Source organism: Nannobrachium achirus (assembly GCF_963921795.1).
Source record: "Nannobrachium achirus genome assembly, chromosome: 11".
In the NCBI taxonomy this organism is placed as follows: Eukaryota; Metazoa; Chordata; class Actinopteri; order Myctophiformes; family Myctophidae; genus Nannobrachium; species Nannobrachium achirus.
In genome coordinates, this window is record NC_137820.1 from 4,274,974 (window position 1) to 4,289,973 (window position 15,000).

Below are 15,000 nucleotides of genomic sequence, written 5' to 3' on the forward strand. Positions count from 1 at the left end.
TTTCACCCCCAAAATGCAAGGCACCAACCTGCTCACTGGGAGCAACTAGGGGTTCAGAGTCTTGCTCAAGGACTCTTCCACACTAACTCTGGGGGAGCCCGGGATCGAACTGGGAACCCTTCGGGAAACCTCTGTATTCTAAGACTGCAACTCTACCCATGAGCCACTGCCTACATACATAAAGACAATGTATTGTCCACTGTGTGTGTGGACATTACTGATTCCACAGTGTATGTCAAGAAGACACTGTACTCTAATATACAGTTCATGCACACCCATGTACATGTGGAAGTGCACACACACGTGTGACCACACACACACACACACACACACACACACACACACACACACAGAGGGCTGGGTCTCCATAGGTTTCAGACATACAGTACATGCGGTGCGGTGGTTTTGAAGATAATTGGAAAGCTGCAGTGAGTATTTGGAGCCCCACCTCTGTAAGTAGAGAGAACGCATGCTGCTCCTACAACTCTTTAAGGAGTCAGGACTCAGGACACCCCTAAAAATAACCCCTCTTTCATCCACGGCACCCCAGAATTTACAACATATAGAACCTTATATTTGTGCCACATTACGGTACGTACATACTGTATGTGAATGCTTCCCCCTTTAAGGGCCCGTTTACACTGCGTTTTTGCAACGAGAATTCAGCAAAATGAAAAGTCAGATATGCCTTCCGTTCAGACGACAATACTCATTTTCGGGGGTTAAAAACAGAACGAAGTAAGAACCTGTGGTGCTTGGATTTGAAACACAGTGACTAGTCCGCTAGGCCAAATAACGAAGTAGAATCACTGCCACCTAGCGAAATGACATGGACACTACATCATTTCGGCTTCATATGAACGCTGGATTAAAAGCAAAACGCAACGGCCTCGCCGTTTTCTCTACAGAGTAGTTGACGTTTAACCACTTGAACCCCAGTATCATATATATATATATATATATATATATATATATAGTAGTGTTCTGGGGGGAAGGTTCACCAAAAATAGACGATCTACAAGCTCACACATTGTGACTCGTTGTGAGCTTGTAGATCTGCTATATTTGGGTGAAGAGAGTTGGCCATCGATGGAAAAAGAACTCATCAAGTACAGTGCAAATCAGCTCTGTTTTACTAAGCATAGTGAAGTGACATTGATGATGAATTCAAATTATTATCAGATTATTCTGAGTCACCCCTGGACTGGCATCACAGCACCCTAGGGTGCCACAGCACCCACTTTGGGGACCCCTGGTCTACTAGGGTAAAACACTGAAAAGAGCAGTTGATGTGTTCTGGCATCAATATGGAGTCAAGTGTTAAGAACTGAGGACCTGATTGTACAATGTCTACATAATGTCTTGTAACCATTTTCTGAGAAAACCCCAAGCATTTTTCTATATCAGTTCTATGTCAGACCCCATGTAGTAACTCTGAGGACCCCTAGTCTACTCTAGGGGTCCCGGACCCCCTGGTCTATAGTCTAATAACCCTGGAGTAAGAGCAGTACAATACATTCCAGTCACTGACATAATCTATCTATCTACGTATCTATGGTATCTGCATATCTGTCTGTGTATCTATGTCTGGGGTTTTCAAAGTGGGTGACGGGGCACCCAGGGGTGCCGTGACGGCAGTCCAGGGGTGCCGCGAGATAATTTGATAATATTTGGAATTTACCAGTAACACTCCCTAATCGGGAGGTAAGCGACCGTAGGTCACTTATCTCCACAAATAGGGCAAAAATGTGTTTTGCCAAAATCTTCCTGATCCATGTTGATGACATGAGTGTAGACATACTGTGTAGTGATTTTCGTGATTTTAGGGCAAAATCTGTAGGAGCAGTGTCCAAAAATGTGTTTTTAAAAATCGGCCTGGAGGTGGCGCTATATGGGAGAGATTCATGTTGATGGGATGAGTGTAGACATACTGTGTACCGATTTGCGTGATTTTAGGGCAAAAATTGTAGGAGCAGTGTCCAAAAATGTGTTTTGCAAGAATCGGCCTCATGGTGGCGCTAGAAGAGGGCCATGTGAGAAATGAGGGGTGGGGTCTCCGCGCCGGCAAGGCGGACGAATAGGTACCGGCCCCGGCTGTTCCGGTCGCTCCTAGCCGGAGTTACGGCATTTTATGTGAGCTGCAGTGTAGGGGGTCCTCCACTGGGGGCGCCACCACTTTTGCATCCGTTCTGGAGCACCAGGAGTGGGTGGTCCCCGGGAATTCCCCGTGAGCAGCCCCGTGGGGGTGGTCATTTGGTCAGTTTAGCACATTTGGTCATTTTTTACATCTGGGGTCCCCCAGGGACCTGGGGGTCCCTGGAGCTCCGGGGGTCCTTGGAGGTTGTAGTTTGGCAGGTAAGGAACGTGTGTGCAAAATTTGGCATGGATCGGGGCAACGGTTGCGGAGTTATGAGCAGGGCAAGAGTGTGACGTGTGAGGTGTGACAGACAGACTGACGGACTGACACTTTGTGCAGGGTAGGTTGTAAACAAAGTGTCGGCCCTACAATGAAAAAGTTGACTATAGCTCCTTTAAAGTAAAAATATCACCAGTAAGACTCCCTAATCGGGAGATAAGCGACCGTAGGTCACTTATCTCCACAAATAGGGCAAAAATGTGTTTTGCCAAAATCTTCCTGATCCATGTTGATGACATGAGTGTAGACATACTGTGTAGTGATTTTCGTGATTGTAGGGCAAAATCTGTAGGAGCAGTGTCCAAAAATGTGTTTTTAAAAATCGGCCTGGAGGTGGCGCTATATGGGAGAGATTCATGTTGATGGGATGAGTGTAGACATACTGTGTACCGATTTGCGTGATTTTAGGGCAAAAATTGTAGGAGCAGTGTCCAAGAATGTGTTTTGCAAGAATCGGCCTCATGGTGGCGCTAGAAGAGGGCCATGTGAGAAATGAGGGGTGGGGTCTCCGCGCCGGCAAGGCGGACGAATAGGTACCGGCCCCGGCTGTCCCGGTCGCTCCTAGCCGGAGTTACGGCATTTTATGTGAGCTGCAGTGTAGGGGGTCCTCCACTGGGGGCGCCACCACTTTTGCATCCGTTCTGGAGCACCAGGAGTCGGTGGTCCCCGGGAATTCCCCGTGAGCAGCCCCGTTGGGGTGGTCATTTGGTCAGTTTAGCACATTTGGTCATTTTTTACATCTGGGGGTCCCCCAGGGACCTGGGGGTCCCTGGAGCTCCGGGGGTCCTTGGAGGTTGTAGTTTGGCAGGCAAGGAACGTGTGTGCAAAATTTGGCATGGATCGGGGCAACGGTTGCGGAGATATGAGCAGGGCAAGAGTGTGACGTGTGAGGTGTGACAGACAGACGGAGGGACGGACGGACGGAGTTACTTACACTTTGTGGTGGTTTTGATAGTAAAGTGCGACCTACGGTCGCAATTAATCATTTTAAACTTGAGAAAGTTATTTTCTGTCAGTTCTAACCAAAATGGCTGTTATCTCAACGTTTTCCTCGCAACATAATCACTAAAATATCGTCACTGTCGGAAAGAAACCTCGTATCTCCAAGTTTCACATTTCTTTGGTAAAGTAAAGCCTCACGATGCGAGACGTTGTGTGCTTGTAGATCTGCTGTTTTCACTAGTTTAGTACATTTTATAGATGATAAATAGAGAACGAACGGTTTTGGACAAACAAGGTTTCCACCCGACAACGACGATATGCTATAAATATAAGGTGCTGCATTAGAGCAGACAACACATGGGTTCATTAACACTTTGACAGCCATAGTTTTGCCATAATTAATTGTGACCGAAAGTCGCAATTTAGTATGTGAAACGGCACATGCTGATTCCGTCTGTCTGGATGGATGTGTACACTTTTTTACGCTCTGAAATCACTTTTTACATCACTGTGATGTCAGGGGAACCACTCTAACATAATCCCTTTTGTGCCCATATATGGAGATCCCTGATGTCATCAATATTAAGCCCATATCTGACAGGACTTCATATGGGAATGCCCAGATATGGAGGAAGACAGCCCATATCTGTGTGGCTGGTTCAGACAGGGATCTCCATGTATGGAGATAAAAGAGATTGTATGATGTCAGATGTCATAGACGTCATAGGACTTTCACATAACGAATAGGCTAACTGAGTAAGCATGTTTGGGCTCTCACAGCATATCTCCATATACAGTAAATGGATCTTCATATATGGGTACATGGGATCTCCATATATGGGTAACTGGTCCGATATACGTCACTGGCCAGATGGCCAAGACATGGTGCGACCTCGCCCTTGGTTGCATGTCGCCCTGAGGCATCTTACTAGTGTAGATTACTCCTAATGTTTTTAGCTGATTTTCGAGGGTTCCGTGTACACAGCATGTGTCCATTATGTTCACGGGAGGTTCCGGTGAATCCGGTCACGGCCAATGAATGTTAGAGAAGAACAAAAATAGGATAAAAGAGGACGCCTGGGAAGTAGAAGGTTCCGGGATCGATTCCCCGCCCTGTCGAGTTGCAACTGAACAAGATGCGTAACTAAGCAACTACCGGTTGTTTAATGAATGTTGACCTGTGTGTGTGTGTGTGTGTGTGTGTGTGTGTGTGTGTGTGTGTGTGTGTGTGTGTGTGTGTGTGTGTGTGTGTGTGCGTGTGCGTGTGCGTGCACAGAGGAGTCCTCCAACACCCTGAAGACAGCGTCCTACATCCTCATCTCAGTAGGTTCTCTCTCCATGGCCATGGGCTTCTTCGGATGCATCGGAGCCATCTACGAGGTCCGCTGTCTGCTGGGCCTGGTTAGTACACGCACACGCACACACACACACACACACACACACACACACACACACACACACACACACACACACACGTGCATGCGTGAGCGCACACACATTTCAAACATTGTTGAGTGATACAGTATACTTATCAATGTGTTTATGTGGCGGAGAGAGTCGCAGCCCCAGCCTGAAGCCTCAAAAGTCTAGTATCTGCCCTTGTTCCATAGGGATATCCCTTTGGAGTAATGGTTAAGATATTGGACTTTCACGCGGGAGACCCGGGTTCGAAGCCGGGTGGGGAGGTTCGGATCACCTCCGTTACATTTATACACTTCTAATGAGTCTAAAACATTTCGCCTACATTTTCTCATCAGTTGAGATGGACGTGATGTTTTCTTGCTGTCATCTCGACCAACCGTAACCATTGTTATTGCGTGACTCAGCATTTTGACCAATCATAACCGTTGTTATTGCACTACGTGTGTATATTTGTTTGAGCTACGCATCCAGTCAGTCTGTTTTGACTATCCCATACATTTGACCATCCCATTTGACTCAAAACTAAGAACAAAACAAAGTACTATTTCCTTGTTTACAGAAGCTGAAAGTGTTGCGCTGCCCCCCCCCCCCCCCCCCCCAAACAAGGAAGTGCTGATCAAATAGAATCCATTTTCTGATACTATAATAATATATATTGGGATACTACATTGTCTATTTCTGGCTACAAATATTTTTTTAAACATTCTTGAGAGCAACGTTTAGTTGTAAATGTCGCTGTGTGTTTGTTTACACTAGCCCTTACCCGTTCAAAGATATGAGCTCCAAAATGATGTGCAGTGTGTGGGTTATGGGATGTGCACTGTGCAAATTATAGTATAGATGGATGTCATGTTGGATACGGCACTAAATTCCCACAGTGCAGCCTGAATGCAGCAGGTGTTCTGAGCCGTTGATTAGGCAGCGGTTCTGTTATCAAGAAATAACACAAGCACAAGCATTCAACCAAGCCGTGTATTATGCAAATGTATTTGCATAGCATAACATCCTCCCAGCAGCCTGGGTGGATGACGGACGCTCTTCTTTAGGAGACCAGCTGTGTGTGTGTGTGTGTGTGTGTGTGTGTGTGTGTGTGTGTGTGTGTGTGTGTGTGTGTGTGTGTGTGTGTGTGTGTGTGTGTGTGTGTGTGTGTGTGTGTGTGTGTGTGTGTGTGTGTGTGTGTGTGTGTGTGTCCAATCCTCTGCCACTAACACATGAACCACTCTGACCTATTTACCCTTAATGACTGTGACCTACTGCAGCACACACACACACACACACACACACACACACACACACACACACACACAGTTTAAAACTCCTACTTAGTTTGGTCCTTTGTTCATTGGTCCATTTGGACCCGGCAGAGGGTTGGGGTTATTTGATAACACATCAATATCACTTCACTATGCTTAGTAAAACACACCTGATTTGCACTGTACTTGATGAGTTCTTTTTCCATCCACGGCCAACTCTATTCACCAAAAATAGATGATCTACAAGCTCACAACGCGTCACAATGTGACGTGTTGTGACCTTGTAGATCAGCTATTTTGGTGAACCTTCCCCCCAGAATAGGGATACTGGGTTTCAAGTGGTTAAACGTCAACTATAAAGTTATTTTCAGTCAGTTCTGATGGAAACACATATTTCTCTGTGACATAAGTGGCGTTTCCATAAAGCCTCTTAATGCGCATTTACGGCTTATTCACAAAATCTTTTTATGGAAACACTTAAAAATGCGAATAAACTTTCATTATCCGCCAAAAAATGTATCCGCTTGGAGGAGGTGGATTTTGAGGCTTTATCAAATAAACTAAATGCGCATTTGTGAATGGAAACGGGTCAGACAATAAATGCGAATACATTATGACGTTCTGGGTCCATATCGTCCCCCAACTTAACCCTGCTGCTTAACGTCCATTGTATAGCGCTAGTCCATAAAACAAACCGGTTGTTTGTTACACACGGAGTGACACGGACCGTGTGTAAATTCCTCCCTTTTTCACCTCCCGGAGTCAAGCCATCCGTGGCCAACCCTTCCTCATCACACAGTGTTGCGTGCCAAAAGTGGCCGATCTACAAGCTCACAGCAGCTCGCATCTGCGTCTCCACGCCGCGTTGTGAGCTTGCAGATCGGCCACCTTCCAGAGGACGCTGAAACTTGCAGGATGAGCACTGTGCAGCGACGCGACCGCGGTTTTCCAGGTGAACCTGAGCGCAACGGTGGGGGCGTGGGAGTGTGGGGAACACACACCACTGACTATTGCCGATGATGGAGAGGTTATAATATAGCTTTATGTATTGAGAGGAACTCTTGCCAATTTCGTAAGAGACTCGTCGCCAATTGTAAGATATTTAAAAGTTATTTGGGGCCATGATGATAACCCCTTCTTCCCACTACTAGACAGCGACCGAGTCACAGCAGTCAGACGTGCAGTGCTCAGGTTCGGTCTGAAAAAATCAGCCCGATCAACGTTTTTTTCACTGACGAAAACAAAATAAAAACAAAATAAAAACTAAGCTGTGATGACTAAAACTAAGACTAAATATATTGACAATTTCGTCAACAAAATAAAAACTAGACTAAAATGTTAGGGAGGGACTAGTGGGGAAGAGAGTCATTTTATGTTTGGTTGCTCTCTGGTGTTGTGTGCTGAAAATAGCCGATCTACAAGCTCACAACCCGTCCCGTCGCAACTGAGCTTGTAGATCGGCTATTTTCAGCTAAAATCTTATATTTAGTCGACTAAAATTTGACTAAAACTAATACTTTTCAGGTCATTAAATTATGACTAAAGCTAAAAGACATTTTATTCAAAAGACTATGACTAAAACTACATCAAAATTTCCTGTCAAAAACAACACTGGTTCGGAGCGGGAACCACAAAATGGTTCAATCATGGTTCAATCTGGAGGAAACACAAGGAACGAACCAAGGTTCCAAGAAAGTTGAACGGCACTGGTTCTGGAACCAAGGTTCTTTTGGTGGAAAAGGCTATAACTCAGTCTCAGAGTTTGGTTACAGATATTCTCCTCGTTGTCTGACATTTGTTTATTTTTATTTCATTGTTTCCAGTACTTCACGTGTCTGCTGCTCATCCTCATCGCTCAGGTCGCTGCAGGAGTCCTGGTCTACTTCCAGAGAGACAGGGTGAGTCACATTAGCCTCGCAACAGCCAGACTCTCCCAGGGGAGAGTCTGGGAGTTCTCCGTAGACAACGCATTACGCGATGACGTAGTTACTCACTTTGACTGACAGGTCCAGTCAGTAGCCACCAGCGCATCAAAACATAGTCGGCAGAACAGCAAATACGTCTTTTCCAGACAGAAATTCCAAAGGTGCAAACTGTTGTTCTTTTTTTAAGTTCTGAGATTCTGTTGATTTCAGATAAAACTTTGCTTAATGCAGCTTTTATTTGCGATTTGTGAACTCGCGTCGGGCATGGAGACCGCCATGTTTGTTTACAAAATGTGAGAGCTGCAGCAGCCGCTCGACCAATAAGGAGCGCTGTGAGGCGGGTCGCTACAAATGCAGCCATTTGATTGGAAATTAGAAAGTAAGATGGGAGGACCTCCAGACCCAGAAAGGAAGCACATTGGTGATGACGTCGCTCGGGATGGCCTGCGAGGCTAGAGTCACATGACCTGTCTGTCTGTCTACACCTTTAGAATCTAGCAGTACTTATTTGATTTTTTTTTTCATATATTCCTACCTGTATCACCAAAGAGCAGCTGTCTTTGAGAGCCTACTGATCCCCTTAGAGCGCGCACACACACACACACACACACACACACACACACACACACACACACACACACACACACACACACAGCTGTTAGAGCGCAGACAAAGGGGTAACTGCTGTGTGTGTGTGTGTGTGTGTGTGTGTGTGTGTGTGTGTGTGTGCGCGCGGCGTGCTGGAAAGTGAGACAGGAAACAGGTGGCCTTTAGGACCTCCCCAGAGGAACTATGATTATAGACACATGTTTCCAATCTGCTCTCTCTGCCACTGTGTGTGTGTGTGTGTGTGTGTGTGTGTGTGTGTGTGTGTGTGTGTGTGTGTGTGTGTGTGTGTGTGTGTGTGTGTGTGTGTGTGTGTGTGTGTGTGTGTGTGTGTGTGTGACGTCCTGTAAAGAACTCTAGTCTCGTTTCTCTAGAAGGTGTGATACTCATTTCCTCTTCCTGTTCCTTTTAGCAGCTTTGCCGCGACTGCGCTTTTCCCGGTGAACCTGAGCGCAATGGTGGGGGGTATATAGCTTTAGGCCTATGTAATGAGAGGCACTCTTGCCGATTTTGGAAGAGACTCGTCGCCAATTGCAAGATATGTAGAAGTAATTTGGGGCCATGATGATAACCTCTTCTTCCCACTACTAGAAATTTATATTGTCTGTGTTATTGTTTACAACCACAATTATTCACGTGTGGCAAGATGGCGGTTCCACTAGTTTTACTAGTAGGCTAGTGTAGGTCTAGAAGCCTTTTCAGAAGTTAATTTAATGTTTTCCATTTAATGATTTGCTTTATCCTCATCTATCTTGCACTAATGCACGCGACTGTTTTCGCCAGGTTTTAAGGTCTTGTTTTAGTTGTTTCTCATAAGCTCGCAACCCTCCTTGCCCATCGGCCCCCACCGTTGCGCTTAGGTTCACCGGGAAAACTGCGGTCGCAGCTCTGCCACATTGAAATGATGAGCACACTAATGCAGGGGTCTTCAGCAGGGGGTCCAGGACCCCTAGGGGGTCCTCAGAGTCACTACTTTGTGTGATAGAAACTTTTTTTCTCCTTTTTTATATTAACCACTTGAACCTTAACGTCCATATTCTGAGAACGTTAGGCAAAAATAGTCGATCTGCAAGGTCACAACGCACTGCGAGGCGTTGTGAGCTTGTAGATCGGCTATTCTCAGCAAAGAGGTTTGGTGTAGAGGAGAAAAAGAGCAGACTAAGTACAGAGTGAGTGTTTTAAGTATTGACGGTTCAAGTGGTTAAATATCTGAAAACACAAATTGACATGAATCCAAAATACACTGATGATTGTGCTGCCAAACGATGAAACTATATGGAATCTATGAACAGGTTGTGGGGGTCCCTGCTTCATCTCTCTCTCAACGAAGGGGTCCTTGGCCTGAAAATGTTGAAGACCCCACATTAATAATTATAATCCAATTATATGATTGTGAAATTTAACCTCCTGCATAAATAGTATATATTTTTTTTTTTACATTTGGTATCGTAAGTACATTTTGATAACCCAAAAGGAATGCTGTATACCTAGTTTCCTTGAGGAAAATGTGGCTACGGTACCTTTACTCGTAACAGAGTATGTCTACTTTGTGGTAAAAAGTATATCATTTAGCCAGGTCTGAGGGTCTGCTACTAGTCATTCTGTGGTGGTGACATACCACCCCCTTCTGGACATATGAGCACACTGCAGCATTTAGAATGGACACATGCATTAGAAGTTTAGAAGTTAGAAGCTCTTAATTTGTCAATGGGAAGGTGCCGGATCCAGGATTACCTACATTTACATGTGAACCATCAGAACACTGCTAGTCAAACTATCAATTTGTAATGATCAATCTGAATAACTGGCATATAAAAAAATTAAAAAAGCATGTGTTGCGAGCTTGTAGATTTGATATTGATTTGATTTCTTTTTTGCAAAATCTTTGAATATATCTTTTTTAAAGCGAACATTTGTAACACAAATATTTACTGTTGGGGTGGATAGATGATAGATAGATACCTTTATTATCCCAAGGGGGGAATTCAGTTGTCCAGTTGTAGCACAGCAGTATACAGTTATTTACAAAGTTACAGAGACGTAAGAAAAAAGATAGATAAGAGGATAAAAACAAAAACAAGAGCAGTACAGTACCAATAAAGAGAAGGTGCATCAATAGAGGGGGCGAATAATATATAAGTATATATACATAAAGTGACTTACAAAAGAGACCATAGCAGTCAATGCTAGTTAGTGCAAACAAGTATCTCACTGTCATTGTTAAACAAAGCAAAATACTCAGAAACTACCAACACAACCTAATAGTGACTTACTTGACTTAATCCTCTTTACCCCGTTGAGGGGCATAGGGCGTCCACCAGAGCTCTCCATCTCACTCTCTTCTGGGCCAGGGCTTTTGCTTCTTGCCAGCTCACTCCAATGTTCTTTAGGTCTTGGAGAGTGGAACGTCTCCAGGTGTTTCTTGGCCTACCCTGCTTCCTCTTTCCCTGTGGATTGTAATCCAGGGCCTGTCTTGTGATGTTGTTTGTGTCCTTTCTAAGGGTGTGGCCTATCCAGTTCCACTTTCTCCTTTTGATGGTATTTGCTATATTGTCCTGTTTTGTGATCCTCCATAACTCTTCATTTGTAGTTTTGATGGGCCACCATAGCTTAAGGATGTAACGCAGGCATTTGTTGACAAAAACCTGGATCTTGCTTGTGAGGCCCTCGGTGGTTTTCCATGTTTCGGAGCCATAGAGCAGGACAGTCTTCACGTTAGTATTGAAGATCCGTAGCTTGGTGTTATTGGAGAGTTCTTTGGATAGCCAAATTGGCCGCAAGATCCTAAATGCCAGCTGTGCTTTGCCGATTCTATGCTCTATATCCCTGTCTGCTCCTCCATCCCTGCTGATGTTGCTCCCTAAGTATGTGAAATGCTCCACGTCTTCTATGGTCTCTCCCCTAAGTGTGATGAGATCATGCTTTTTCGGATTTAACCTCATGGTCTTAGTTTTGCCGGTGTTGATCTTGAGCCCAAGCTGTTCGCTGTTTGTCTGGAGTCTGTCTGTCTTCTGTTGCATGTGTGTGTGGTTTTCGGAGACTAGTGTAAGGTCGTCTGCAAAATCCAGGTCCTCGAGCTGTGTAAACAGGGTCCACTGGATTCCTGTCCGTTGATCTTTAGTTGTTCTTCTCATGATCCAATCGATGGCAATGAGGAAGATCAAGGGAGAGAGGAGACAACCTTGCCGTACTCCTGTTGTGATTTCAAAGGTGTCTGAAAGTTTGCCCTTGCTGATCACACGGCCACTGAACTCTTTATACATGTTCCTAATTAAGTTGATGATTTTAGGGGGTAGGCCATAGTGTGCTAGGAGTTTCCACAGCACTTCCCTGTCTAGGCTGTCAAATGCTTTTTCAAAGTCCACAAAATTCACATAGAGGGGGGTTTGCCATTCTACGCACTGTTCTATAATGATCCTGAGTGTTGCGATCTGATCTGTGCAAGACTTATCTTTCCTAAACCCAGCTTGCTCTTTCCTTAGCTGGTCATCCAGGGCTGATTGTATTCTATCAAGAATAATTCGGCAGAATACTTTGCTAGGGATAGACAGTAGCATTATGCCTCTCCAGTTGTTGCATTCACTGAGGTTTCCTTTTTTGGGGAGGGTGACCATTAAGCCGGTCTTCCAACCTAATAGTGCAATGTCAAAAATCAGTGCGAAACAAAAAACAAAAAGACAGCTCAGAGAAGAAGAAACTAGGAAGCGTGTCACCGCAAGGCGCACATGAGCACTCTCCCTGGAAGGTCCTTAGAGGTCAAAGTCAATACAGCAATAGTTCCTTAGAGGTCAAAGTCAATACAGCAATAGTTCCTTAGAGGTCAAAGTCAATACAGCAATAGTTCCTTAGAGGTCAAAGTCAATACAGCAATAGTTCCTTAGAGGTCAAAGTCAATACAGCAATAGTTCCTTAGAGGTCAAAGTCAATACAGCAATGGTTCCGTCAGTCTAAGTTAGGAGGGGAGACCTTTGGTGCAGGGGAAGAAACAGGGCAGCAACCGAAGGGGGGGGGGGGGGGGGGCACCTTCTTTATAGATAATAGAGATGGGGGTCGGTAATTCTAGGGGTCCTTGACATAGAGAAAGTTTTAGAACCACTGACATAGAAACATCAGCGTCAGCTCAGCACACTGATCTACAGTTTGCTGTGACGCTTACTGTACGTGTGGGCTTGTACTACTGTAGGCCTGCAGTAGATGTGCTACTTTTCTGCTTTAGCCTTACGGTTAAAAATGGAAACCAAAAAGAAATTATGTCTTTGATGTCCGCACAAGTACAGTGTGTGTGTGTGTGTGTGTGTGTGTGTGTGTGTGTGTGTGTGTGTGTGTGTGTGTGTGTGTGTGTGTGTGTTAACCACAGGGCAGGGTGGTGCCCTTTCCCAGAGCAGGGCGAGGTTTCTGTTACTAAGCTACACACACACACACACACACACACACACACACACACACACACACACACACACACACACACACACACACACACAGTAGTTGTGCAACGTGTGATTCAGACCAGGTTGGGTTTTTAATGCCTGTAAAACAAACCTCAGGAACAAAATAAAATGCCCTGAGGAATTATTTATTATTACAGAGATGAATCACAACATGACAAGAACAGGCCTGGAATCTCATCATTTTAGGGGCGTGGCCACTTGGCCTTTGGGGTTGTTTTTAGGGCACAGAGGCCAAATACCAGGGCAGGAAGGCCATCTAATAAAACAAGATTTTAGTCTGTTGAAATAATTAATTGAATGTAAGGGTTACATTTAATATGTAGATTAACTGCTTTGAAATAAATAAATGCGTAATTACAATCTGATGCATCAAAGATACTGGATTGGTTTAAAACTGGGGACTGAACAAGACACTGGTGTCTACATGACAAGAAAGACACATATTGACCAGACAGAGACAGAGGAGAAAGTGGTCCAGTCTGCTGGGGCATTAAGGTCACTGTGGCCTCAGGTCATGCCATTGGTTTGAGGGGCATTAAGGCCACTGTGGTCTCAGGTCATGCCATTGGTTTGAGGGGCATTAAGGCCACTGTGGTCTCAGGTCATGCCATTGGTTTGAGGGGCATTAAGGCCACTGTGGTCTCAGGTCATGTCATTGGTTTGAGGGGCATTAAGGCCACTGTGGTCTCAGGTCATGTAATTGGTTTGAGGGGCATTAAGGCCACTGTGGTCTCAGGTCATGCCATTGGTTTGAGGGGCATTAAGGCCACTGTGGTCTCAGGTCATGCCATTGGTTTGAGGGGCATTAAGGCCACTGTGGTCTCAGGTCATGCCATTGGTTTGAGGGGCATTAAGGCCACTGTGGTCTCGGGTCATGCCATTGGTTTGAGGGGCATTAAGGCCACTGTGGTCTCGGGTCATGCCATTGGTTTGAGGGGCATTAAGGCCACTGTGGTCTCGGGTCATGCCATTGGTTTGAGGGGCATTAAGGCCACTGTGGTCTCGGGTCATGCCATTGGTTTGAGGGGCATTAAGGCCACTGTGGTCTCGGGTCATGCCATTGGTTTGAGGGGCATTAAGGCCACTGTGGTCTCAGGTCATGCCATTGGTTAGAGGGGCATTAAGGCCACTGTGGTCTCGGGTCATGCCATTGGTTTGAGGGGCATTAAGGCCACTGTGGCCTCAGGTCATGCCATTGGTTTGAGGGGCATTAAAGGGCCTACACCATGCTTTTAAAACTATATTTTTTGTATAAATATATGCTCAAAATTGAGTCTTATGCTGCATTCACACTGCAGATATATAGTTGAACGTTTTGCTTGCTTGGTCAATGTTATCTCAATGGAAACCAGCTTTAAAGCTTTCAAAGCTTTGTTCTGTGTGTGTCCTGTATCTTTAAAGCTGGTTTCCATTGAGATAACATTGACCAAGCAAGCAAAACGTTCAACTATATATCTGTAGTGTGAATGCAGCATTAGACAGGTTTTAACCCTCAACAAACACTCTGACCATTCCTTTGTTTGTTCTAGCTCTACTATAATGAGGCTCTCCAGCTGCAATACCAAAAACGGCCTCTGTTTGCTCAGTGGCGCATCTAGTGGGGTTTTTCCAAAGAAAAAAATTTTTTTTTTTTTTTTTTTTTTTTTTAAACAGAAACGTGTGTGACGTCACACGCGTCAATTCTCAGAACAGCACTGTTCTGAGAGCTTCTCATCTCTGTCTTCCCAAAACCAGAGAAAGACACACTTGTCAGAAATAGGACTTTGTGAGGATAGAAGGTGCCAGTGGGACACCAAAAAAAGGTTTTAAAATAGAAAAAGTGAAAATTCATGGTGTAGGTCCTTTAAGGCCACTGTGGTCTCAGGTCATGCCATTGGTTAGAGGGGCATTAAGGCCACTGTGGCCTCAGGTCATGTCATTGGTTTGAGGGGCACAAGGCCAAACTGAGGTGTAACGACGGCCATGAAAGTCCTGCCCTGCTCAAGACT

The 15,000-nt window shown here is 45.0% G+C and overlaps 1 protein-coding gene across 1 annotated transcript in view; it reads left to right on the plus strand.

The window, feature by feature from the left end:
* LOC308294675 (CD82 antigen-like) overlaps positions 1-15,000 on the plus strand; it is a 49,382-nt gene that overhangs the window by 29,322 nt on the left and 5,060 nt on the right. The window contains exons 4-5 of the mRNA XM_080737454.1: positions 4,635-4,759; positions 7,857-7,931. Of these exons, the coding sequence (XP_080593580.1) occupies positions 4,635-4,759; positions 7,857-7,931 (200 nt within the window). The remainder of the gene's footprint in view (positions 1-4,634; positions 4,760-7,856; positions 7,932-15,000) is intronic.